Source organism: Festucalex cinctus, chromosome 20 (assembly GCF_051991245.1).
Source record: "Festucalex cinctus isolate MCC-2025b chromosome 20, RoL_Fcin_1.0, whole genome shotgun sequence".
Classification (NCBI taxonomy): Eukaryota; Metazoa; Chordata; class Actinopteri; order Syngnathiformes; family Syngnathidae; genus Festucalex; species Festucalex cinctus.
This window is the reverse complement of record NC_135430.1, coordinates 10,593,548-10,618,234: the sequence shown is the minus strand read 5'-3', so window position 1 is coordinate 10,618,234 and position 24,687 is coordinate 10,593,548. Positions and strand designations below refer to the sequence as shown.

General features: G+C 38.9%; 2 protein-coding genes and 1 long non-coding RNA gene across 10 annotated transcripts in view; 1 reads left to right on the top strand and 2 right to left on the bottom strand.

Moving 5' to 3' along the window:
* Positions 1-8,516: 8,516 nt before the first annotated feature.
* prdm14 (PR domain containing 14) lies at positions 8,517-15,169 on the bottom strand. The gene is made up of 9 exons (XM_077508686.1): positions 15,124-15,169; positions 13,836-14,430; positions 12,952-12,999; positions 12,715-12,878; positions 12,351-12,621; positions 12,079-12,281; positions 11,587-11,688; positions 9,239-9,458; positions 8,517-8,950 (listed from the first exon to the last, which is right to left on the bottom strand). Exons 2-9 carry the CDS (start codon positions 14,410-14,412, stop codon positions 8,796-8,798), a joined length of 1,740 nt encoding a protein of 579 aa, XP_077364812.1. The 5' UTR covers positions 14,413-14,430; positions 15,124-15,169; the 3' UTR covers positions 8,517-8,795.
* On the top strand, positions 10,812-12,906 carry LOC144009139 (uncharacterized). The gene is made up of 3 exons (XR_013280848.1): positions 10,812-10,868; positions 12,326-12,671; positions 12,743-12,906. It is a non-coding gene; the product is annotated as an uncharacterized LOC144009139 (long non-coding RNA).
* A 1,211-nt stretch (positions 15,170-16,380) lies between the features above and the next one.
* Positions 16,381-24,687, bottom strand: part of ncoa2 (nuclear receptor coactivator 2) — a 45,690-nt gene continuing 37,383 nt past the window's right edge. For 5 of the 8 annotated variants that reach the window (XM_077508678.1, XM_077508679.1, XM_077508681.1 and 2 more), the window contains exons 18-21: positions 22,705-23,347; positions 21,281-21,464; positions 21,036-21,195; positions 16,381-19,238 (exon numbers count right to left, since the gene is read on the bottom strand). In XM_077508678.1, coding sequence (XP_077364804.1) covers positions 19,227-19,238; positions 21,036-21,195; positions 21,281-21,464; positions 22,705-23,347 — 999 coding nt within the window. In that variant the 3' untranslated portion in view covers positions 16,381-19,226. The remainder of the gene's footprint in view (positions 19,239-21,035; positions 21,196-21,280; positions 21,465-22,704; positions 23,348-24,687) is intronic. The other 3 variants (XM_077508683.1, XM_077508684.1, XM_077508685.1) reach the window with 3 other exon arrangements.

Genomic DNA, 24,687 nt, shown 5'->3' with positions numbered 1-24,687 from the left:
AAGGAGCCACACTGCTGCTACTTGAATGCTAATATACAATGAAAGACTCCATAGGCACAGGGGCTAACAATTATCATCTATGTAGCGATGTTGTTAGCGTTCTAGCAACAGAATACACTCGGAATAAACTCTGGTGAGTATAAAAAACAAAAGATAAAACAAATTACACGTTTTAAAGGAGCCACACTGCTGCTACTTGAATGCTAACATACAATGAAAAACTCCATAGGCACAGGGGCTAACAATTAGCATCTCTTTGGCAGTGTTTTTACACTTTAAGCAACAGTTATCTGAACCCAGAAACAGTTTAATTGTTTTTAATTGTTTTAATTATGTCACTATGCTATGTTTATGTGAGTTAAATAATTATAGAGAGTTATTTTTCTCATGACAAGCAAGTGGTTAGCTTGACCTGATGAGGGAACTTGTTAGCAAACATCCACATTCACATCATCATTCAAAAGACCCCCGTCCCCGCCCTCTCCCTCATTTTACCCCAAATGAGCTCATCCTTTTTGGCTTCACCCCTTGAAATATGGCCCCTTACTGTTTATTGGCCCGTGTGCGCCATTAAAGGAAGAAGGACGTTAAAAGTGCGTGCGCTTGTTTGTGTTTGTGCCTGGGACGGATGGCCCGTCACCAGCCCACCGATGGGATCGTCCGGCCGAACGTATTTCCTCATTAACTCAAGCGCTTTTTTTCCCACAAAGGACGTTCCCTATCTCTTCTTCCCTTTTCCTCGCTCCCTCTCTCTTTATTGTTTTATTTTGGTTACTTTTAATTACCGTCGTCATGCTCGACGGCGGCTGACGACTTGATTAAGGCTGTCGTGCGCAGTTCCAGTCTCTACCCCGCTGATGGATGACTCTCAAGCTTATTAACTTACTCTTTACCGCCCCCCACACAACGATCAATAAGGTGTCGGACCTTGAAACGCAAGAGCGGGAGTGCGGGTGGGTTTGTTGTGAGGAACCGCCATGATGGAGAGACACATGATTAGCCAATATGGAGAGAGGAGTACAGGTGTATTGATTAGGATGGATTAGGCTCAGTTGCAGAGGCTTAAAAGCTTCCTTTTTTCATACACGTTTCTTTGTAATCGTACCCGACATGGTGACACTGTCAGTTTATGCCACATTTTTAATGCTAACGATTGGTGGAAAATGGAGGAATTTTGATGCCAAAAATGACTGAAAATCACACAAAGAAATACTTACGAAAGTGGATTAATGCCACGCCAGAAAAAAAAAAAGTTCAATATCATGTTATGAAGTGATAAATGTAATGTTTATCGTGCTAAATTTCATTCCCACATATGTTATTGTGATTTTTAAGTCTCCATTTTCGTCACGTAACAACTCTCATATAATATCCTAATTTACACTGTTCAAAATTCAACTAGCTTCAAAAATTGACGCCTCCCGGCGTATTATATATATCGTCTGGTTCCACATTACTTACAGTATTTGCACAATTTTACGTTTAAAATAAACTTTTCAACCATTCATTTTCAATGGGACAGACATTGAACTTTTTCTAAGTATCACTTTCCACGCCCACTTCCATACATATAACTTATCATCATTACCAGGTGTCTGGTAATGCTCGGTGGCACAGTTGCTAAAACGCATTGTCCAGTAACCAATGGGTCATAATTTATCTCTCATTTTACTTCATAAGCATTCCCCATGCATTCAAATCTTAGCATTCAGCTTTCAGCATTCCCACGCAATTTCTCCAGAAATTGCACTTAGTCTCGTTCACATTTATTATTTATTTTCCATATTTCATCTTTAAATCTTTTTCCAAAAAATTTGCAAAGGTAGGATGATTTTTTGCGGTCCTATTGTCTTGTGTAAGCACAAACGTAATATTAACCCTTCATTTGGAGAAAATAATGACTCAAGTTGCAAACCTAATCAAAACAAAGCGGAACCTTCAATTCTACAAAAAAAAAACTTGAAAGGTTTCAGGTTAAACCCGAAGGTACTTGAGCACCCGCCCTTCTCCTTTTACTTGGGAGACCACCATGACACACGGCAGATGAGGAAAGGTCACAAAAAAAAAAAAAAAAAAAAAATTTCCCCACGGGGTGTTCTTTCCGCTCCACTGGGGCTTTTCAGGAATCAGAGCTCATCATTGATGATCATTTTGCCACCAATGGAAGCACTTCAATGTGCTAAAGAAGCCTTGACATGTCTGAAGGTGACATCACCAATCAAACACACAATAAGTTTTTTTTCTCCGCGTTCTACGATATTGATCGCCAATTGATGCGCTTTAAAAGAAATTGAAATGTCCAAAGTGGCATTATTACCTCTAGGAACAGAACAGCTAGCTTGAAATGATGCTAAAATGGCTACTTCAAACCAAAATGGCAGACTTCTTTTTTCGTGAGGTTTTTTGTGGCTCTACTCATGATAGACATGTCTACCAAATTTCATGTTGTTAAGAGAAATTGACTTCGGGAGCAAAATTACAAATATTCTGTCGATTTTTATCAAAACAAACAACCTCCATAGCGAAAGAAAAATGCTCTAAAATAAACACAACTTTTTAAATTTTGATCTAAATAGGGACATAATTACACACACATGTATATACTGACCTCTGTTTCTCCTCCATTTGTGTTGAAGTAAGTGGAAGCTTCCTGCAGGGAAAAAGAGCCCTTTGAGATGATGCGCACCAATAATGTGACTGGGCTCCATTTCCCAGCCATTGATCTCACATATACGGAGCTTCCAACACAAACCGACTCACTGCAAGAAGACGACAAACACAGGTAGACTTAAAAAGGTCATTCATACAAGAAATCGCTGCTTTTCGAAAATGACAAATTGTAAAGTCACGTGAAATTTCACATAGTAGCCGTCCAGTGAAATCTAAATCAAGAAACTAAAATCATATTTTACTGGATTTTGACTCCTGTTGCAATATATTGTGTTTTATTGCTATAAAAACACGGAACCTACCAAAATAAATATTAGTCTCTTCTTTCATCAGGAAAAAAAAGTATATTTGTATACGTTTCCGTTTTGCAGCAATTAGCATTAGAATATAGCAAAGTTTCATCATTATTCACTTTCCTGGTGAAGACACTGTCAAAAAGAGCTTGTTGCAACATGGCCCTGGCTAATCTCTTATACTCTGCTGTCACCTGCTGGACGTTTTTTTTTTGGTAATGACTACCATTGCTTTAAGCCACATCTTCATGTCAGAAGCTGCATCAAAGCCTTCTGCATAAAAAAATAATAATAATAATAAAAAAAGTATACATACGTTATTGGTAGTGAAGGACAAAGCTTAAAAAACATATTTACACGTAATTTATAATAAATAATTATAAAATAAATAATTTTATAATACTACATATATAATATATATAATATAGATTAAATAATAACATAACAATTATAAATAAATAATTTTTGTTCAAATTTTTTTTCAACCTTTTTTTGTTTATTTGAGGGGTTTTCAATGTGCGTCAATTATACAAAGATTTTTGCTATTTTCCATGAATAATTTCAATTCTGACTGTTATTTTTTTATTTTTTATTTTTTTTAAAGACATTTGGACAACTTGGGCCAAACATCTCCAAACATTAACTACATTTTAGTAATTAATAAAGATGACTTGACTTGAAACTAAGCACAATAAATAAATAAATAAATAAATAATGCACAAATCCTGACAGTGACGCAATATTCTGCGTCTAAACCGCAGTAAAACAAATGACTTATGTCCATTTTGTCCAATATACTTTTCCAAGTTACCCGAAAGTAACTTCTCCACTAAGCTTTCAGCTCGGACATTTTGAAGGATTGATGTCATAAAAAGCCATTAAAAAGGCAACTTAGGAGCGATGTCGCACTTAGTGGCTACATTAAATCCCCGCAAAGAGAAACTTGTCTGAAGTGCACAAAATTAATGCCGACCTCTGCATTTTTTTCCCACCTTTTTTTTTTTTTTTTTCCCACTCCGCTGCGATGCACATTATGAGAAATATGGACCTGCTTTTACCGTATGCACTCCAGCCCGAGCCGTCATCTGTGACTTCTATTAGCTTGCCGCTCAATAGCAGTCTTGTCCTTGGATGTATTGTTTCTATTAACTGTTTTTTTCTGGTTTGTTTTAATTAAAAGCGCTGATGGAGTCTTTTTTTTGGGGGGGGGGGGGGGTTGCAGATGTCACAACAATGCTAATGAATTGGCGCTATGTCCGGCAGATGAATCAATGCAGACTGTCTGTATAGGTCTGGCATGAATCAGAAAAAAAAAAAAAGCATAAACAGATCAATGGACCTTTCACAGCTTGCATATTGCTGACATAACCCAAACCTGGCGTGTTGTGTGTGCGTGTGTGGCCGCCTTGCAACCGGAGCTGTAACGCAAGCTCACTTAGCATATGGCATCTTTACCATCGGTGGGGTAAACACAGTGGGGAGACGCGGAGGATGGTCCAGCACACTGCGCCGCGTACATTAGCACACACATGCCACACACTGAGCCGTCGGAAAGCCTCTTTATGACTCTTTAAAGTGGACGAACTTTTGTAAGGAATGTACATTTGCGGGCCGAGCGGGACAAGGGCGTGTGTAAAACTGTGCCGAATATTCTATGGACTTGTTTGGAGTGAACAATGAAACCCACTAGACACCAAACAAAAGCCCATAGAGGATTTGGCACATTTTATACATGTTACTGCGCTGCTCATCCCACAAAGACATGTTCCTTGCAGATCACGCATCATTTAAAAGGGTCATAAAGTGGCTTCTCATCAGCATTAGCTATATTGCCAACCACAGAAAGGTAATCCAACAAACGCACACCATACAAACTATCAGGCGCTGTAATTATCAGGGCCTCGGGCTCCAAGCAAGAGTCCATAGACGATTTGGCACATTTTACATTTAAAATTGCGCTGCTCACCCCACAAAGTAATGTTCCTTACAAATGAAGCATCAATTGAAAGGGTGTTAAACACACTTTCCATCTGCATTACCTATATTGGCATGACACATTGTCACACCGAAGAAATAATCCACCAATCACACATCATACGACAATCAGACAGCGTCTGAAGCCCAGAACAAAAGTCCATAGAGGATTTGTCACATTTTACATACAATATTGCGTGACTCATTCCACAAATATATGTTCCTTAAACATCAGGTATCATTTGAAAGGTTCATAAACATGCTTCTCATCGGCATTACTTATATTGGCAAGTATTGTTACAGGGACGAAATGATCCACCAAAAACACAACAGGCAAACTCGCTCTAAGCAAGAGTCCATAGAAAATGTGTCACATTTTACATACAACTTTGCACTATTCTTTCCACAAATAAATGTTCCTTACAAATGACACATCATTTAAAATGGTCATAAAGAGGCTTGCTATCGGCATAACCTATATTGGTAACAAACACTGTTTCCAAATCAACTGTCAGCCTGTCAAATGTTAAACCTTAATGGGAGTTGGCAATCCTAACAAATCAATGGGCTCAGATTTCTGACCACACGTTGTGGAGCACGGCCAGGATGGACCTGACAATCTAAGACAAAAAAAGGAGTCAGACCATCTTTGGTGTTAAGAGGTTAGACGCCCGCAAGCAGGCAGCTAGCCGGCTAGCAAGCGCGAGGTGACGCGAGGCCGTAAAGTGGCCGTTAGGGTACATTAGAGCCTCTTTGAAGGCATCATGAATTTTTCAGCGGGGTTGGGGGGGGGGCATGGTCGCAACCTTAAACACACCATGAGCCCTTCATGATACTCTCACCTTTAACCCCTGCTCACCCTAGAGGCGAGTGGTCACGGTCAACGATCTGCCCGGCAACAGAGGCGGATCACACGGGGTCAAGTGGATGTTTTCACATCCTCTGACTGATTAAGGTGATAAATTATGGGGTGGCGCAGCGGGGTACTCTGACATTGATACATTAGGTTTATATACAGTGAAATGTACACATAATAAATTCATGCTTTGTTTTTTATGTTTCTAAAAGGACAATAAATTTGATTCCTCACAGCCAATCAAAGGGAAGAAAACCAATCATTCATAATGATTAAAATATTTTAGATGAGTATAAAAAAAAAAAAATTACAATTGATAAAAAGTATTCTGTACCTTGTCTTTGTGTCGTGCAAATTTGTTTCGAACTTAAATTTTAGGAATACTTTTTAAAAAACATGTATGTATACTATTTATATTTACGATTAATAATTATTCTGTAGCTTGTCTGTGTGCATTGATCATTTTTTTTCTCATTCAATTTAAAAAAAATAATTGACAATATAATGATAATGAATTACAATGATTCTGTGTGCAGAACCAATTCAATTCATAATGTTTTTTTTTTTTAACTATTAAATTTCAAAATATAAATGCATAGACATATTATATGGCTTGCCTATATAAAGTGCAAATTATTTTGGTAGTTGATCATTTAAAAAATATATTAAAATGTTCTTATTATAATACATTTACATTATTTAGTTTTAAAATGTTTACACAAATTTAAAAAAAAATGTAGATTTAATGTTAATTAATGGAAATTATTCCTTACAGTATGAATTAGGTTTGTCACTCAGTTTTGAAAAAGATATTCAAATTTTAAAAAATACATTTAAAACTGATGCAAATTATTCTGTGTACAGTACAAATTCATTTAGCATGATAGTTTTTAACAATTGAATTAAATATTGGATTTTTCTAAAGCTGTAGCAAACTTTTTTTTATTTTTTTTTTATTAAAAATAAATAAATAAAGGGCAGATGTGTGCGCTCGGGGGTGCGTCCGTGAGCGCGTGTGTGTTAGTGGACTTAGTTTAGGATGGATTAGCCGCCCTAAGAGAAGCAGAGACATGCAAAACGTGCGTGTGCTGTGCGGTGGGAGTGTCCATATGCTGCAAAGCCTTCCCTCGGGGACCAACACATGCCACTCAAACACGCTGGATACTACTAAATAAATATTTGCATTTTTTTTTAGCCTTAATAAAACAAACTGTTGCAGTATATAAAAAAAATAGCTACCTAGCTTAATGCTAACACTGTTTAGCAAATAGCATCGCTAGTCAAAATTCACTCTTATTCGTTTGTCTGTATTGACGGCATTATACTGCCCCTAGTGGCCAGGGCGGGAACACCATAAACAAAATATTGTGCCCGTTTCTGTCTCATGTCGTGCAATACAAAATAATTTTGAGAGGAAGCCTGCGTGGAAGAGTGCGGAACAAGCCGAATGACAAAGCGAGTGTCGGCACATGGGACCCCTCCCCTTACTGGCATCATCTTTTTAGCACACTCACTTGTTTTATCACGATGACTGTCGGGACGGAGGGGGGCCGGGATGTTGCCTCATGGGAGCACGGTGAGTGGATCCCCACCGCAGCCCCCCCGTGGAGCAGGGTGAGGCCATCTGCCCTCTTCTTCTTCTTGGGAGTCAATCCCACCTAGATGAGACACATATGGCAATATGGAGATCTGTTTGACCCCCAGTGTGTGTGATATCAATAAAGTTTTCAAATCAAAACAAGCACACTTGGTTTACAATAACACGTTGTAATCACTGATGTCTAAATGGACCAATAAGGGGCCAGTAGGGGCGGGGCTAGCATGTGGATGATCTCCCTGTTTGATTCTCTCTCCCTTTCTTTCTTTTGTCTCTCATCCCATCCTATAGTGGGGGGCCCCAGGGGGCTGTATACATGGCAGGGAGGGAGGGTCCACTCCAATCATGTACTTGTTTGGACCTCCTAGTTGTCTTATTTGAGGGTGACCTTTCACCCCGACAAGCCTGTTGTCCATTATTAGTACGATGAATGTATCAATAGACATAAAAAGTCTGCACACCCTCACGTGATCATCATCAAATCATCTTTACGGCGTCGGAGTAAAAATAAACTGACATGCTGTGGTTGCAAAAGTGTGCACACCCTCCTAACTGGCTGTGTTCAAAATGACCAAGTCACATTCAAACTCATGCTTTAAACGGGAGTAAGCGCACACTCACCACCACTTTAATAAGTGCCCCTGATTACACTTAACTAAAGTTCAGCTGTTCTAGTAGGCTTTTCCTGCCATCTTTTTTAATCACATCTGAAAAGCACAAGCTTCTCTTGTCTATCAGATGGAGGCATGTGGTGACAGAGTGTGAGGGCAGATGTCAGTCAGGCTGTTTGATTGTGCTTGTGGCGGCGGAGCAACTCGCAGCACAACACACTATTGTCATTCATTTGCTCCACGGGGACTTGTTTCATTTACACCCTGCTTCTTAACATGCGGCAGTTGCACATATGCAAAGCTTGTGTATGTAGGAAAGCAATAACTAAAATGATATTTTAAAAAGTTGCATCTTTGAGTTAGTTTTCAGCATAGAAAATCAGTTTTATTATTTTTTATATGCATTTTTTTTATATTTACCTGTTTATGTTGTCCTGTAAATATATGTTAAAAAAATCCATGAACCAGATGACACATTCCATGCTTGATTTTTTTTATTCATTATTTGTCAAAATTATAAATAAGTGAGGCCACTTTTTCAACCAGACATTATAAATTAGCAAAATGGATTTGTTTACCACAAAGACCAAATCATAGCAATGAGAATAATAATGATGATATGGAGGACGAACTTTGGTTGTCAATCCACAACAATGAGCACATCAATATAAACAGTTGACAACACGTTTGCTTGATAATTAGAATTTTCGTGTGCCAGAAATAAAATAATTCTGAAACAGTTAAACCAAAAAGAAACTTGACGTAGTATAAATAGGATAATAACTCGTTTGGCTTTAGTTCCACGGACGATAATCGGGATTTAAAAGGGTTATTCCATAAGGTTGGAAATTTATTTCGGCGTTTCTTTGACTTTTTGCATCGTCCAAATTCGATTCCTCCGCTGGTCCATTTCCTGGAGTGAGAATTGTGCTGTCCAAGATTTGCCTGGCTTAAAAGGAAGAAAGAAAAAAAGTAATATTAAAAAGTATTTCATAATCGATATTTATATTTATTTCAATGCGCAAAACAAAACAAAAAAAGCATTTATAATAATGTTTTTATGTCTGTTGTACATTATTCTTCCATTTTACAGCAGGCATTTATTACAATTTCACAAAGAAAAAAAGCCGCAACGGTTAAAAATTACACAACAAATCACGTTAATAAATAAATGTAGCTCACTTAAATTATATCAACACAATATAGTTTGGTGTTACAAATCGTTTTAATTGGTTACTTGTATGACTTTTGGCGTGGTACTTGAGTTCGGGCTCTTCCTGGAAAGAAGCCCCGCACAAGTCGCAGGTGAACGGCTTGTCCCGAGCGTGAGTCCGCCGGACGTGGCTGTCGTGCGCCGCGTGGGAGGCGAAGGCCTTGCCGCAGTGCTTGCACTTGAAAGGCCGCTCTCCGGAGTGCTGGCGGATGTGCGTGCGCAAAATGCTGGACGCCGTGAAGGCCTGAAGTGGAGGGCGAAGGGAAAATCGAAAGAAAAGAAAAGAAAATCATTAAAAAATAAATAAATAGAAACAGAGAATTTGTCCATTTTAAACAGACGCGATAAAATAGTTCCAAAAACAATCGGTTAAAAAACCGTGACATATTTTTAATCAGACAATTAATTATAACTAATTGTGACGTTTGTGATTGTCGTTAAAAAGTGACCAATCCATTATGATGTAATAATTCCATCTTGCTGTTTCCTGAAACCATCGTTGAGTCTCGTAATAAATATTTTTCAACAGGTGATGAAGTAGTTCCACTTAGAACGGTCATTGATGTCTTCTGTGACTGTCTTAAAATGAAAACTTGATGAATTAAATACAATACAGAATCGTTTTGTCATTTTTTTTCAGTTTAATTAATATATTTAATTTAATTTTGTTGCTATGCCAAAAACCCTCAATTGAATGCTTGGCCTTAATATTTCTTAATCATGCAATAAAGTAGGTCCACTTTTTCAGACCTTTCTTATGTCTTTATGTCTTCAAATTAAAATAAATAAATAAATAAAAATACATCACAGTTATGTGTTGAATTCTTCTGTAAATTAATAAAATTCTAATTTTATTTTCTTTTATTTGAACGAAATCCATTTAAAAAAAAAATAGAAATCGTATTGCACATTTAATAGGAAATTTCACATGAATTACAATTTTAATTTTGTAATACACATTTTTAATCAGGCCATTAAGTAATTCCACTGTACTGTTTTGGTATTTTCCCCTGGCTCTCTAAAAGATAACACTAAGTAAAATATACTAATTATATTTTTTGCATTAAAAGAATATGCTTTAATTCCATTTTCAAGTAGAAATCACAAGAAGCTTTTTTTTTTTAAATCGTTAGAGGCCCATAAGTTTCACTTAGAACTCACATTTATGTCTTTTGTGGATGTTTTGAAAACAAATTGTTAAATAAAATATACATGTTAATTTACTATCCATTTATTTGTTAGGCTTAATTCCAATGACTGTCGTTCGGATTCTTGAGCTTCTTTATCAAGAGGGAAAGTAGTTCCACCTAAGATGATGATGATGATTATGATTATTATTACTATTATTTGTGCCGTGACTCGTGTTAAAAAATAAAATGTAGTTTAAAATGAAACTTGAACCATGTGTTAATTTCTCGTCACAAATATCCTTTATTTCATTTTGGAACCCGGTCTAGTTAGCGAGAGAGAAAAAAAAAACACGAATATGACGTTTAACAAAACAGTCCCCGAGTGTGTAAAAAAGAATGGGAAGACGCCATGTGAAAGAAGAAGAAAAAGAAAAAAAAAGGCTTCTGCTCATTCCATGGTCGTAAATCCAACGTATAATGTGGCGAGACAAAAGGGAGGGAGTACATCTGGCGATAATTAGCATGTAAGTGTGTCGCCGAAGTGTGCCCGCGGAGGGACACAATAGCCTCGAGGTGAATGCGCCTCGCGCAGTAAAACAAGGAAGTATGCTGCATTCGAGGATAGTCGGAAGTCGGAAATATCCGAGTTGATTTTTCCCCGTTCCGACCTGAAAGCGTTTGAGGCGAACGTAAACTACCAAAATGGCGGATAGTGATTTTATTTTGGTCCTCAAAACTCATTTTAGCCTCTAGAAAACTTACCTTTATGCAATTTTGCTTCATTTGTAGTTTTAATCTTATTTCATAAGCATTCCATACAGTTTAAGTAGTTGACCGTATAATTTCATGCAGGGAGATAGCGGCAATACTGTCACCTACGTTGCGTTACGTTAAGTTATGGCGAATATTTATGAATGAAGAAAGCTATCTAGTTTTATACACGAGTAAATTGTGTTTTGCTATTCAGAGTGACGTCACATTGTAGTCTGCCGGTGAAGTCGGGTCCTTTTTTTTTCCTTCCGACTTCGTAAGTGGAATTTCCGAGTTCAAGGGGGCGTTCCCGTACACACTTCCTGGTTTGAACTCGGAAAAGTCCGACCATCCTCGAAAGCAGCATTAGACGAGTGACGATACCCCACAAAAATGGCGGATTAAAATACTTACCGGCTTCTTCAAGTCTTCCACTCTAGATGTACATTTGATCTGAATTTTCTCTTTCTTTCTTTCTTTCTATTTCCTCACCTTGTTGCAATAGACACACTTGTAAGGACGCTCTCCCGAGTGGACTCGCATGTGTTTGTTGAGGCTGGACGACTGAGAAAAACTTTTCCCACACACTGTGCACTGCAATATAACATGACATCATTTTATCACTGTTAAAAGTGTCGTAGAGTGATGACAATAAAATACAAGAAATAAGTAAAATAAAGTAATATATTCTGTCTTCCATTGACATTTCATTGTATGTTAGCATGTGCTAGGCTACTAATTTATTATAAATACAGGAATACAACAGACACAAAACTTTTTCATGCAATTACTTAATTTTATTATGAAAAAGACATACTTAACAAGTTTAACTGTACTCTTTGTAAAACTTTGAGTACTTAATCCATTTCATAGTGTTATTACGGTTGTACCATTTCTGTCCACTTCTCAAGTCAAATCAAGTCAAGTCATCTTTATTTATATATGAAGTAGCCTACATTGAGGCAGAAGTGAAATCTAGCCTACCTTGTGCGGCCGGTGTTTCTCGTGCACGTGGAGGACGTGTATGCGCAGGCGGTCCCTCTTCTCGAAAGAACGGCTGCACAGGTGACATGGGAACTTGCGGTCACCCCGGTCCACGCAGCGCGTGTACTTCAGGTGCTTGTCCCGGTAGTACTTGTAGGCGAACACCTTGCCGCAACGGTCGCACTTGAAGCCCTCGCCGGTATCTGGAAGAAAAAAAATTGAATAAAAATCAGCCGTCTCTTCGCAGAGGATCAAGAATGTCCCCATCTCACCTTCAGCGGGAGTGAGGGTGTCGTTGTCCTCGTCGGGACCCCTGAGGGCGAGCGGGATGCCCAGGAACTGCACGTAGCCGTCCCCGTACCACACCAGGAGCTCCTGCTCGGCCCTGATCTCCTTGCAGGCTTCGTAGAAGATCTGACCCTTGACCTGAACCGCCGCCAGGTTCTGCTCGTCGGCGAAGCGGGCGCACTTGACCAGCGACATCCAGTTTCCCGAGCCGCCGCGGCCGTCCACGAAGTGGCTTAGGCGGCCGTTCTCAAACACCTGCGAGACAACGGAGGATTTTGCCGTTCTTCGCAGAGGATCAAAAATATGTGAGTATTGTTCACTTTTTTTTTTTTTTTTTTTTCATCATACCTCCCACATGAGAGTGTTGTCGTCGTAGGTCTTCATCTCGCTGGTGTTGACCAGTTTCCCCAGGAAGGGTCCGAAGCGCGTGCCTTTGGGAACGCTGCTTTTGGCGTCGGTAAACACGCCGCAGTGGGACACGCTTCCCCACCACGCCTGCACGATGCTCAGACCTGCAAGGAGAATCGTCGCTCATGTTCAGTCATGCAACATGGAAAACTTTTTATGGGGGGGGGCGGGGCTCACCCTCAGGAAGGTCCAGAGCGTCCTTGTCCAAAGGGAGGACGGGACAGTCTGGAAGGAAATTGATTCCACATTTGGCATCAATTCATCCATACAGAAAAATGGATCACATTTCATATATAGCCTATTTTTCTAAGGCCATTAAATGGCAGTAAATATACAGTAATAAATTATAAATATATATTTTTTTTAATTTCTATCAGATTAGTGAGTGTATTACAATATTGTAATTCTGACTTCACCTGATTTGTTGATTTTAAGATTGTGTTGTTTATATTTAAAGTAATTTGTCATATTTTAAAGTTTATTTTGTTACTTAATGGGTTGACAATATGTTCTCCATTTTGTTTACCTGATTTGATAATTGCTTTTACTCCGCCGCTGTTTTTAAAACTATTTTTTGGCTTGCTTTTTTTTTTTTTTTAATTACATTTGTTCCTTTTTAATTTATTTTTTAGTTTTAAAAATTGAGATTTTTTTTTAAAAATCTGAGTATATTTTGTATTATGTTGATAATGAAATTTTGTTTACCTTATTTGATAATTACTTAGTTACGTTGTCATTTTTTTACGTTATTTGTTGGTTTCTTTTTTTTAAACTGCATTTGCCTCTTTAGCATTATTTTTATTTTCAAATTTATTTCGTTAAAAAAAACACTAGGTCATTTTGGTATAGGTTGACATTTTGTTTACCTAATTTGATCATTACCTTTTCTCAAGTCGTTACTTTTTTCCCATTTTTTTTTTACCTTATACTTTGCTCTTTTAGAAGACGTTTTCTTGAACCGAATTGTAGATAGGCCTCTATTTTTTTTTATGTATTACCAACCATATGTATTAATTGTTCTGAACAAAAAAACGAACGCATTAAAAAAATAATAATTCTACCTGGTTCGTCCGGCAGGTTCACCCCGGAAATGGCGTGGCCTCCGCCGTCGCCGCCGCGTCGCTCCGGGCCCGCCGCGTATCCGTACAGGACCGCAAACAAGTCTTCTTCACTAAAATTGAAGCGGCCCCTTTTCTCCGGTGACCGCGGCCCGCTTCGGAGCACCTGCTTGGCGGGCGAGGTGGAGGCGGAAGTTCTGGCGTTCCCGCCGGCCGGACTGCTCAAGTCCGAAAGCGAGAGAGGACCGGCGGCGTGCTCGGTCACCACCGCGGCCAGCTCCTCCGGCTTGGACGAGCACAGCGGGGGTCCCGGCGCGACGTGTCCGAGGTAAGGCAGTCCCGGGCCGGTTAACATGTGCTGCTGATGCTGCTGGAGGTAAGGGTTGAGTACCAGCGCGGAGGTGGATTTGACCGGGTGAAGGAGGCCGTGAGCCCGGGGGAAGAGGTCCATGTACGGGTGATGGAGGTGGTGGTGGAGAGGGGCGGGGTAGAAGCCCCTGGCGGGACTGGTCTTGAGCATGTCCGCCTGGAGGCTCCTGTCCTTGGGCACTGAAGGGAGGCTGGACACGGTGAGCAGCATGAGGGATGAAAATATGTCCTTGAAGGAGACATGTTGGAACACATGAGGACTTTTGCGCTTTAGTTCATTACATTCAAAATTAATCAACTTTACCTCATATTTCAATTTTTTTTTGCCAATCTATATTAAAGCGCTTTGTGATTCATATTTAATATTTACAATTTTTCAATTTTAAAAGAAAAAAAGCTATTATAAGAACAATTTAAACCGCATTTTGCTTTAAAAATAAAATGACATACGCATATTTTCCATATCCTGTCACTTCTACTATCGTTTATAACTTATTGTGATTTTTACCAAGCGTTTTTTTACAAGTTTTTTTTCAAGTTTAATTAATGAAACAATGAAAATATTCATTGGCCGTAAGAAAATAAAAAACAACACATATTATTATTATTATTATTATTTTTAGAATTTAAAAAAAAAGTTTTAAATCCATAATTTCTCTACCCACTCTATACAAAATTTTTAGCAAGTATTCTGCCAATTTCAAAGAGATACAAATTAGGGTCATGACATTCATTTAGGAGCAGAGGTCGACATTCATGAAATTTTTCTCTTATAAAAAGCTTAACTTTCATTGAAGCCATGTTTTTGTTGTTGCAACATTTTTTTGAAAGTCTGCAATTGTTAGAACCGAATTAAAACACAAACAAATGTATTAAAACATTTTTTTTGTTAAACGGTATGTTTTAAGGACATGAAACTTACCTTGTTGCCAATCTAGAGGAGTTCCAAAGTGAAGCTTGCTGTCATGACCCCCAACGCCCACGTAGGAGCAATAATCTTCTCCAAGTGGACCAGACTGAGTGTGTGCGGTCATCTGAGGGCATCCACGTTGATCCGCTGATGAGGATGCTCCCTCTTTCCTATTGGCTCCTGCATCTCTATAATGCTCCTTTCCTTTCTCTCTTTCCCGGGGACAACCCACCCTGTTAACTTGTATACATTTACATATAACACCCCCCCCCCCAAAAAAAAAAAAAATTCAACCACTCAACAATTATTTTGATGTTATCTCAATAAAGAGCCCCACTCACCTGGAACACAAATGTTAGCTTCTGGGGTCGTCATGAAAGGGAAAGAAAAAACAAACAAAAACAAAACACTCGTGGCATCATTACTTTGCCTACAATAGTGTACGTAATGTGGCCGATATTTGCTCTTTTAGATTCGACAAAAATCGGCAATGTTTTGGCCTTTTTTTTTTTTTTTTTTAAACGCTACACTGCTTCAGACATAAAGGCATTTAAACTACCCCATAAAAAAAAGTAATTTTTTTTTTTTTTGCATTAAAAAAAAGCATTACACAAAGAAAAACAATGGCATTTTTTTTTTTGCTTAATCAGTTATTAGCTCTTACAATCAGCACAAATAGGCTTTTTTTTTTTTTAACACGACGTTTCCTCCCTCTCTATTTAATTGGTTATTAGATCATAATTGCCCCGCTCAAAATAATTACAAAATCGGACATTCACGTCAATGACATTCAACGCCCCCCCCCCCCCCCCAAAAAAAACCCACAAAAAAATCGGCCGATTTTTGCTGATTTTTCTCCATTTAGTCGGTTGATATTAGTTCTTTTAAAAAAACACGACCAAAAATAATTAAATGATTTTTTTCCCTGCCTTATTTCTACATATACAAAGACAATGGCAATTGACCCTGCAAAACAAGCAATAAATGGCCATTTTTTCCTTGCCATTGTAAATTTTAAAAAATAATTGACAAAGTATAGTAGTAAAACAGTCAAATGTTCAGCCTTAACTCTTATCTTTATTTTAAGCATTGAGGGATGAAAAAAATGAGGTATTCTATCAGAATTAAATAATTAAATAAAAACATCCCTCCCCCCCCAAAAAAACAAAAAAAAAACAAAACAAAACAAAACAAAAAAAAAAAAAAAAAAAAAAAAGTTTGATGACCTCTTTTGCTGGACGAACCAATAAAAGGCAACAGTGTGAAAACTCTCAATAACAGAATTCTTTATTTACAAGGCAACAAGCATGAGCGAAGCCATATTAGTTGACAACTTGCATAAACTGTGGTTTTGAACGTCTCTTGTGTTTTCATGTCTCTTTGCATAAAACTCTCACACTCACTTGCGCACGCCACACTTGGGGTGCAAGGGTTGGGGAAGGGGGAGGGCTGGGGGGTGATACAGTGTGATTCTTGTGAACAATGCAGGAGAAAACACGCACGCACACACCAGCTGTGGAAAAGCAAAGAAGCGTTCCTGGGGGAAAAAAAATCTGTTGTTATAATACATGAACATAAAGCGCTTCCTTGTGGATGATGATGTCGCACCCGCTTGGTTTTTGTACAAGTTATGATACAATTGTATACACACGGCCACGTAATAATATACAAGAGCGGACGAGATCTAAGGCATTTTGCTAGGTTGTTTTCAACATTAGTTTAGCTCTAGGAAACTGTCAGACAATACAAAAGGGCGTTTGAAGTAGGAAAATGTGTTTTGAGGGCAGGTTGGTAGGGAAAAGTGATAGTTGCTCCTGCACATGGCTTCTCCACACGATCTTTGGAAACAATTTTGCAACGGGCTGCGATTAAAAACGCTTGAAAATGGCTCGAGGAGGCTCATTTGATACAATCAGAAACGGCGCTTGGCGAGGATCGCCGACTACGTCGACGAGACGTTCGACAAACGGCGTCCATGATTGGACCCTGTTGACCTGACATCATCGGTATTATCAGAAATGTGGCAAAATGGGGGAAAAAAAAAATCTCAATTCCAATTGAGGGGTGTGAGGATTTTTTTTTTGGCTTTTCTCCATGCGGTGTCGCAGCACATCAAAAGGGTGGGGAACCATTATTTTTTTTTTTTTCATTCAAAAAACAGGACCAAGTATATGTTCGGTGTGAAATGTTGAGACATGGAATGGAGGAAGAAGAGTGACGTTTGTGACCCAAAACTCGTCGTCTCACATCATCTTTCTCCATTGAAATGAATGGAAATGCGATCATCTGACGTGGATGCTATTCATTAGCCTGTCTATGGTGTTTTGCATTGTGTGTTAGCATTAAGCTAAAACAGTCGTTTAAGTTGCAAGAACTGATCTCACCCAGGGCAGCACCGGTGGGATGACTGGTTAGCACGTCCGCCTCCCAGTGCAGAGGACGGGGGATCGAGTGCGGGCTTTGGTCTTCCTGGGTGGAGTTTGCATGTCCTCCCGTGTGGCTTTTCTCCGGGTACTCTGGTTTTCTCCCACATTCCAAAGATATTTGTTCGTCTCTGTGTGCCCTGCGATTGGCTGGCAACCAGTTCAGGGGGTACCCCGCCTACTGCCCGAAGAAAGCTGGGATAGGCTCCAGCATCCCTGCGAACCTTAGCATAATTTTCAATGTCAAATTGAAAAAAAAAATCTGCAAAAGTGCCGATTCATATCAAAAGCATCTTGGTACTGTAATAGTGTGATGGATGCAATTGTGGGATGCGGCACGGTTCCGTGTGAAAGGCACTGGCGAATACGTTTCGCTTTTAAGGGGACGATACTAAAAACCACAAAACGGACCAATTGTTAAAATGTCAATTAAAAATAACGTTCAAATGTTTGAAGGATGTCAGGTTCCCCACCCCTGGAATTGACCCGATATATATATTAAAAAAAAAAGTGAGGCGCACAAAAGAGTTGGCGCCATTTTAGGTGAATCACTGCCTGAGGACTTTTCAATATGGCTGTCAGTCTGTCTGTCAAGAGCCGCCAGTGCTGCATAATCTCAAACGTGTGTGTTACAAACGGTATTATTTAAAAAAAAAAAAAAGAAAAAAAAAAGGGCATTCTAACACTGCATCCAAACCCGCTGCCCAAAAAGAAAAAGTGTCCCTATTTTCAATTCTTTAAGAAACTGTACAAAAATTACAAAATAAAAGTTATTGCTCGTTTACATGACAGCAAAATACACCTAGCAGCTTGGATGAAACTTTTTTTTTTGTGAAACTCCAGACGACACAGAAAGCACTTTTTTTTTTTTTGCTCAAATTGAAAGTTACTGTATGGCTGTATTGACTCAACGTTTGTTTGTTTGGTGCTCTACGCTAAAGGCAAGAGAAGCAGGAAGCAAAAATCATCTGTACACTGTATACACCACGACCGTACCGGATGCACTGAAAACAAAGAAATACAACCAAGTCAGCAGATAGGCTCAAAAAAAAAAAAATTCAAATAAATAGGAAAAAAAACCCACTATGATATTACTTATTGGTATATACAAGTCATTCAATTTGGACATTTTTTTTTTTACTTATAGCCTTTTGAAGTCTCGGCTGCTACGAGGATAAAGCCATCTACAGGAATTATTCTTATTAAAACGGAATCTATACAGAAAAATAAAACTTAATTTAATACACTATATAAACCTCCTTTCTTCTTCTGCAATCCCCTCCTCCAATAATAATAATAACCATCATCATCATCATCATCATCAGAACAGCTCAAAAAAAGGCAAACCCGGTTAAGTCGGTCAGGTTTTTCCATCTTTTTTTTTGGAATATTTGAGATGAGATTGTAAATAGCCGCAGTCCGCTGAGAGGAATACATTCATCTGGGTATGGGGGATTAGGGAGGGGGGAGAGGGTGTGTGTGTGTGTGGGGTGGGGGGGTGGGGGTGGGGGGTGGGGGGGGTGTCCCCCACCCTCGTACCCGGGGGCCTACAGTAAGTCACACTACGGTGAATGCAGACAGAAGCCTGGCCTGTATTTTGTCATCTTTGAGGGTTGTGGCTCGCTTACATGTTTGTACACTTTTTTTGTTTTGTTTTGTTGTTGCTCCAGCTGAGGTCCAACTCAATACGAGTCAACAGTATTTCTGAAAAATACAAATAAAAAGACTGTGAAATAAGACAGAAGCAGTTAACAGCATAAACATGCAGACTTAATGGGCAAAATTGACATCGTCTAAGTGCCGATTTGTTTCTATTGTCGGTTAAATCCAGACGCTGGTGTTGTCATCAGCGCCTGCTGAAATATTCATGGGCTGTTATTGGCCCTGAAAGCATCGCGGGGACGCCGCGGTTAACGACACCTGACGGGATGACGGCCGACGGAGGGTGGGAGGGATAAGAAGTACGTCAAAATTGGCTTTTCCTCATTCGGTGTAAACGTACTTCCTTGACAACAATTACTTGACTACTTTCCTATTTGGCACCATCTTGTGGCATTTTAGGGCATTTCAGAACGAGCACAAAAATGTGATTAGGTGAGTGAGAAAAATGAACTGAAATGACATTTGTGCATCATCGATGGCTGCAAAACATATTTGCTTTTTTTGTGTACATTTTTTGAAATTTTCTTTTGTAATCAAATTGATCAGTAAGCCTTCATTTAAGGGCTGAACAATTGAATTCCAATCAACATCACAATGTAGTAGAATGCAATTTTCAAATGGAAAAAGGCAGTAGTTCAAAAAAATAAATAAAAGTTCATTGTAGTCACTCAGTAGGCTTTATTTTATGTATATACCATCTAAAAAAAAAAAGACAAAAATAAATTTCAAAAATAATTGCACTATTGAAGGGGAAAACATTTTTTTCTAAATCATTCAGCCCTAATTCACTTTATTATTGCTTAGTTTACTGATTCTCATTTGCTCCCAAAAATGTATAAATACTTTCTATTTTAAATTATTTTATACTATTTTAAGTATTAACTCATTCACTGCCAGTCATTATAGAAAATTTTTACATTTCCAATACTCACGTGATATTCCATTCAATAATTATATATAAACCGAATCTACCAAATAACAGAATAGACTCCCTACTTTTTGTCCCGTCCCGTTCTTTTATAATTGACAGCAGAAAAATGTAGGTTTGCCAAAATACAGCCATTTCTCCCATGGACTCTGAAACTGTGTTTATTTCCTATAAAATGGGGCAATGATGTCATCTACCGGTGGTTGGGCATCAGTAAAGTTGTTTCCAAGTTTGATATTTACAGTGGAGCATGCTCAGATTCGCCCCCATTTAGCACCGCTCTAAAAAATACAATTGACAAGTATACTTGTCAAAGGCAGTGAATGAGTTAAGAGTCCCAAAGACATATTTATACGTTTTTTTTTTAAAATGCTAGAGCATACAGAAGGCTTTGATGCAGCCTCTCAACTACAGAGAAAGGGTGAAAAAAAATGGTAGTAATTACAATAATGGCCAGCAGGTGGCAGCAGAGTATAAGAGATCAACCAGTCATGATGAAAACATTCTATTTCCCTACAAATGTAAGCAGATTTTGGAATAATGATGAAACTTAGCAATAGTCTTAATTGCTGCAAAACGGAAACAGATTTTTTATTTTTTTTTTCCTGATGAAAGAAGCACTCTAATCTTTCTTTTGGTAGGTTCCATGTTTTGATAGCAATAAAACACAATGTTCTGTGGGCCTTGCAAAATCAATCAAAATCCAGTAAAGCAGCCGGGAGCGAAGGGGGTTGCTTCAAGTGAAAATGTCTGCCAGTGAATGACTTAAGTTGTACGATGATATTAAAATCACATGTCAACTGTTGTTCAGGTTCAAGCCATTTCTATTTTTGGACTTGCACCCTGTGTCTGTGTTCCGTGCTAAAGGTTCTGACATGGAATTTATGCATTTGACGTGGGTCCGACTTTACCTGCTCTTGCCCCATGGAGGGCAAGCCGGGCGAGGACATGGACGTGACGCCCATCTGGCTCATTTGTCCCATTCCGGGGACGCCGTTGTACATGCTGCCGTTATTCTGCTGCTGCTGCTGCTGGGTGAACTGAGGGGACGACTGCTGCTGTGAGAACATGCTGACAAGGGAAGGACCACAAATTACTAACTTAAGCTTTTTTTTTTTCCACAACAAAAGATTTTTTTTTATTTTTTTTTTTTAACCTGCTCCCTGCCACGTTGCCCTGCGTCCAGCCGTTGATGTCGGGCGAGCCCTGGAAGGGGGCGGCGCCCGGGCCCTGCTGCATCATGGGGGATTGCTGGGCGTGTGCCACCCCCCGCGGGGACAGCAGGGGGCTGGACGGCGCACCGGGACCCCCGAAGCCACCCTCCGCCTGCTGGCTCATACCTGTGGCCACAGTGTGTGTGTGTGTGTGTGTGTGTGTGTGTGAGGGGTGGAAATGGCCAGAGAGAAAACATCAAAATGACATTTAAGAAAAAAAGAAAAAAAAAGAAAAAAAAGGAAGTGTCATTAAATGCATTCAAGTGGGCATTGGGGACGTTTACTGCAAGCGAGGAAGGAAGCGATGAGGTCAGAGAGGAAAATGAACCGGCCCATGATGGATAAATGAATATTTATGATTATAAAAGACACATCCATAAGATTTATTGCATAACTACAATTATTGTGAAACTTTTTTTTTTTTTGAAAAGCAAGGTAAGTTAAATGGTTAAGAGATGCTCATAATGATTTCAACAGATGCTTGACTTGTGTGCTACGTGCGCCCTCAGGTGGACAGAAAGTGCATAACCAGCTTTTAGTGCACTGCTCTTGGAAACCGTGAAAGAATTTCCTTTTTAGATGTCGCTATCCTGGTCAAAACTGATGTAAATGTATTTTTAAGGGTTCCAAACATGACAATCCAATATTCAATCAAACCTGAAAAAATTGAGCAGTAAGTCAGCCATTTTGTTTGAAGAAGACATTTGGGGGTAAATCCATAAAAATGGGGGCCTGTAAAACACAAATTACCCTCGCCACCCCTGACGGCAGGTTTGCTGATTGGCAAAATTAGGCACATATGTCGATTATAACAGGACATGTGAACTGGAAGACGGCCATTTTAATTTGAAGGAAACATTGCATTACTAAGATATAGAATGAAAAAAAAGAAAAGAAAAGAAGTGATTTGCACGGTAATAATAGTTTTGGATTTTTCATTATAATTGCTTTTCATTTTATTCTGATTTAAATTGTTTTTTTTTTTATTAATTTAACTTAGTTTTCAGAGCAGGTTTGTTAATCTTTTATTCCTTTGAAACGGTTTCATTATAGTACGAACTTCAAAATGTTTGCTTTGTTCTTGTTTTGTTACCTTATTCTTTACTGCACAACCGATATTTATGTTTATGTACAGCACTTTGTATACAGCAATGCCTGTTCTTAAAGCGCTTTATAACTAAAGTTGAGTTGAGAGTTGAGTTGAGTTTGTGTTATTTCGTGAACAAAAATGCTTTTTCAAGTTATTTTGTTAGTTTTTGTGACCAACATTGGTGATTTGATGGTGCACGCACATACAGAAAGGGGACTTGACGTGAACTGCGTGTATGTGTGTTGGGGTCAGACCGGGGTTTAGCGGGAGCAGTACCTGAGTTGGGAAACTGAAAGGCACTGTGCTGCATTTGGGGGCTGAGTACGGCCCCGTACTGTCCGCCCATCATGTTTGTGTTTCCCATCATCATCTGCTGCGAGGAGGAGGAGGAGGAGGTGGTGGAGGAGGAAGAGGAGGATGTGCCATGCAAGTGCAGCTGGGGGTTGGTGGCGGGGAGAGACGGCAGGCTGGGGGAGGAGAGAGGCGAGGAGGAGGAGGAGAAGGGGCTGCTCGGGGGAGGTGACGAGGCCAGGCCTGTACCGGTACCGTAGCTGGGCGGGTAGGGGAACTGCTGGGGGCTGGCCTGGGGGATCCGCGGGCTGCTCATGTTGGGCGGCAGGTTGAGGCCCTGCGCCCGCATGGCCATGCTCCGCTGCTGCTGCTGCTGCTGGACCTGCTGATGCTGTTGCTGCCGTTGGCGCAGGTGGTTGCTCAGCAGCTCGCGCTGACGCTGCGCCAGCATCTGGGCGTTGATGGTCCCCTGGCGGGGGGGAAGATCGCAGAGGTGGGCCCGGGTTTTCCGGCTTGGGAGGGTTTGGGGAATTCCGGATTGATGGCTTACCTGATTGGGAGCGTTGGATCTTAGAGGTAGGTTGACATTTGACACGCTACTCATCGGAGTCATCATTGGCTGTCGGTTCTGATTGGAAGAGAAAGCAAAAACAGACGGTTACAAGCCATCTGAAGAAAGCCAAAAGTAATGTTTTAATGCAGGATTTCTGCAGGTATCAGCAAATCTAATTTAATACTTTTTAATGCAACTTAAAACTAAATTAATGCATGTTATACTGCACATACATATATGCATATAAAGTACTCTATGTATAAGGGCTGTCAGTCAATAGCGATTTTTAATCACAAGTTAATTCGCAATTACTGATTGATTGAATTATTTTGTATTTTATTTGTTCTTATTGCTGCTGGAAATGTAAATTTCCCAGAGGGAGCCAGGATCAATAAAGTCAAGTCTAAGTCTTACATTATACCTTTTCTAAAAAAAACAAAAAAAACAAAACAAAACAAACAAAAAAAAACTTTCATATATATATATATATATATATATATATATATATATATATATATATACATATATATATATATATACATATATATATATATATATATATATATATATATATATATATATATACATATACATATATATATATATATACATATATATATATATATCTTATACTCTGAACATATAAGTGGACAAATACGGTTAAATAAAAATGTGGTTTTATCTTTTATTTCACTAATACAGTAATTTTATAGTAAATAATTCATAGTTATTCAAGTTATGTGAAGCTAAAAAGATGTGCAAAACAGTTAATAGGAGTGTGAAACTGAGCCAGATTTATGTTGAGGAATATTTTCTGCCACTGGATGGCGTTAGTGTTTATGTTGGACATTGGTGACGGAAACAGCACATTTTTCTTTTCAAATTCAGAGCAATTGGTATTTGGAACATGATGCAACTCGTGAACTCCGGGTCATTTGCTCATTGTAAAATTACAACAAGCCACTTGTCCCCACAAATAATATTTTTATCACATTTATTATTGCTAAATTGTGTTATAGTGACTCCTTTGCACAACAATTTATGTCACATAAAACATGAACTGCAATGCTTTTACATCAATTGTATTCAATGCTTTTTAACTCATTTGCGGCTAAAAACGTATAAATAAGTTTTTTAAAAATGTTTTAAGTGGGCAAAGACGTATTCCTATGTTTTTTTTTTAATGCTAGAGCATACAGAGGGCTTTATGCATCCTCTCAACTACAAAGAACAGTTGCAGAAATGGTAGTTATTACCCAAACAGCCAGCAGGTGGTAGCAGAACAAAGGAGATCAACCAAGGCATGTTGAAAAATGCTCAATTACTCACAGTTCTAAATAGATTTGTGAAAATTGACGCATTAAACTTAGCTCTATTCTTATGCTAATTGCTGCACAACGGAAAGAGATAGATAT

Bases quoted from the DNA above. Each gene is read 5' to 3' on its own strand.
- prdm14 (XM_077508686.1), bottom strand. From the start codon at position 14,412: ATGCTGCTCACCGTGTCCAGCCTCCCTTCAGTGCCCAAGGACAGGAGC. The intron at 12,879-12,951 runs GTGAGCCCCGCC...TTCTCCTTGCAG, and splicing joins CGCTCTGGACCTTCCTGAGG to GTCTGAGCATCGTGCAGGCG. The intron at 8,951-9,238 runs GTAACCAATTAA...CTTCCTTTTAAG, and splicing joins CCACGCCAAAAGTCATACAA to CCAGGCAAATCTTGGACAGC.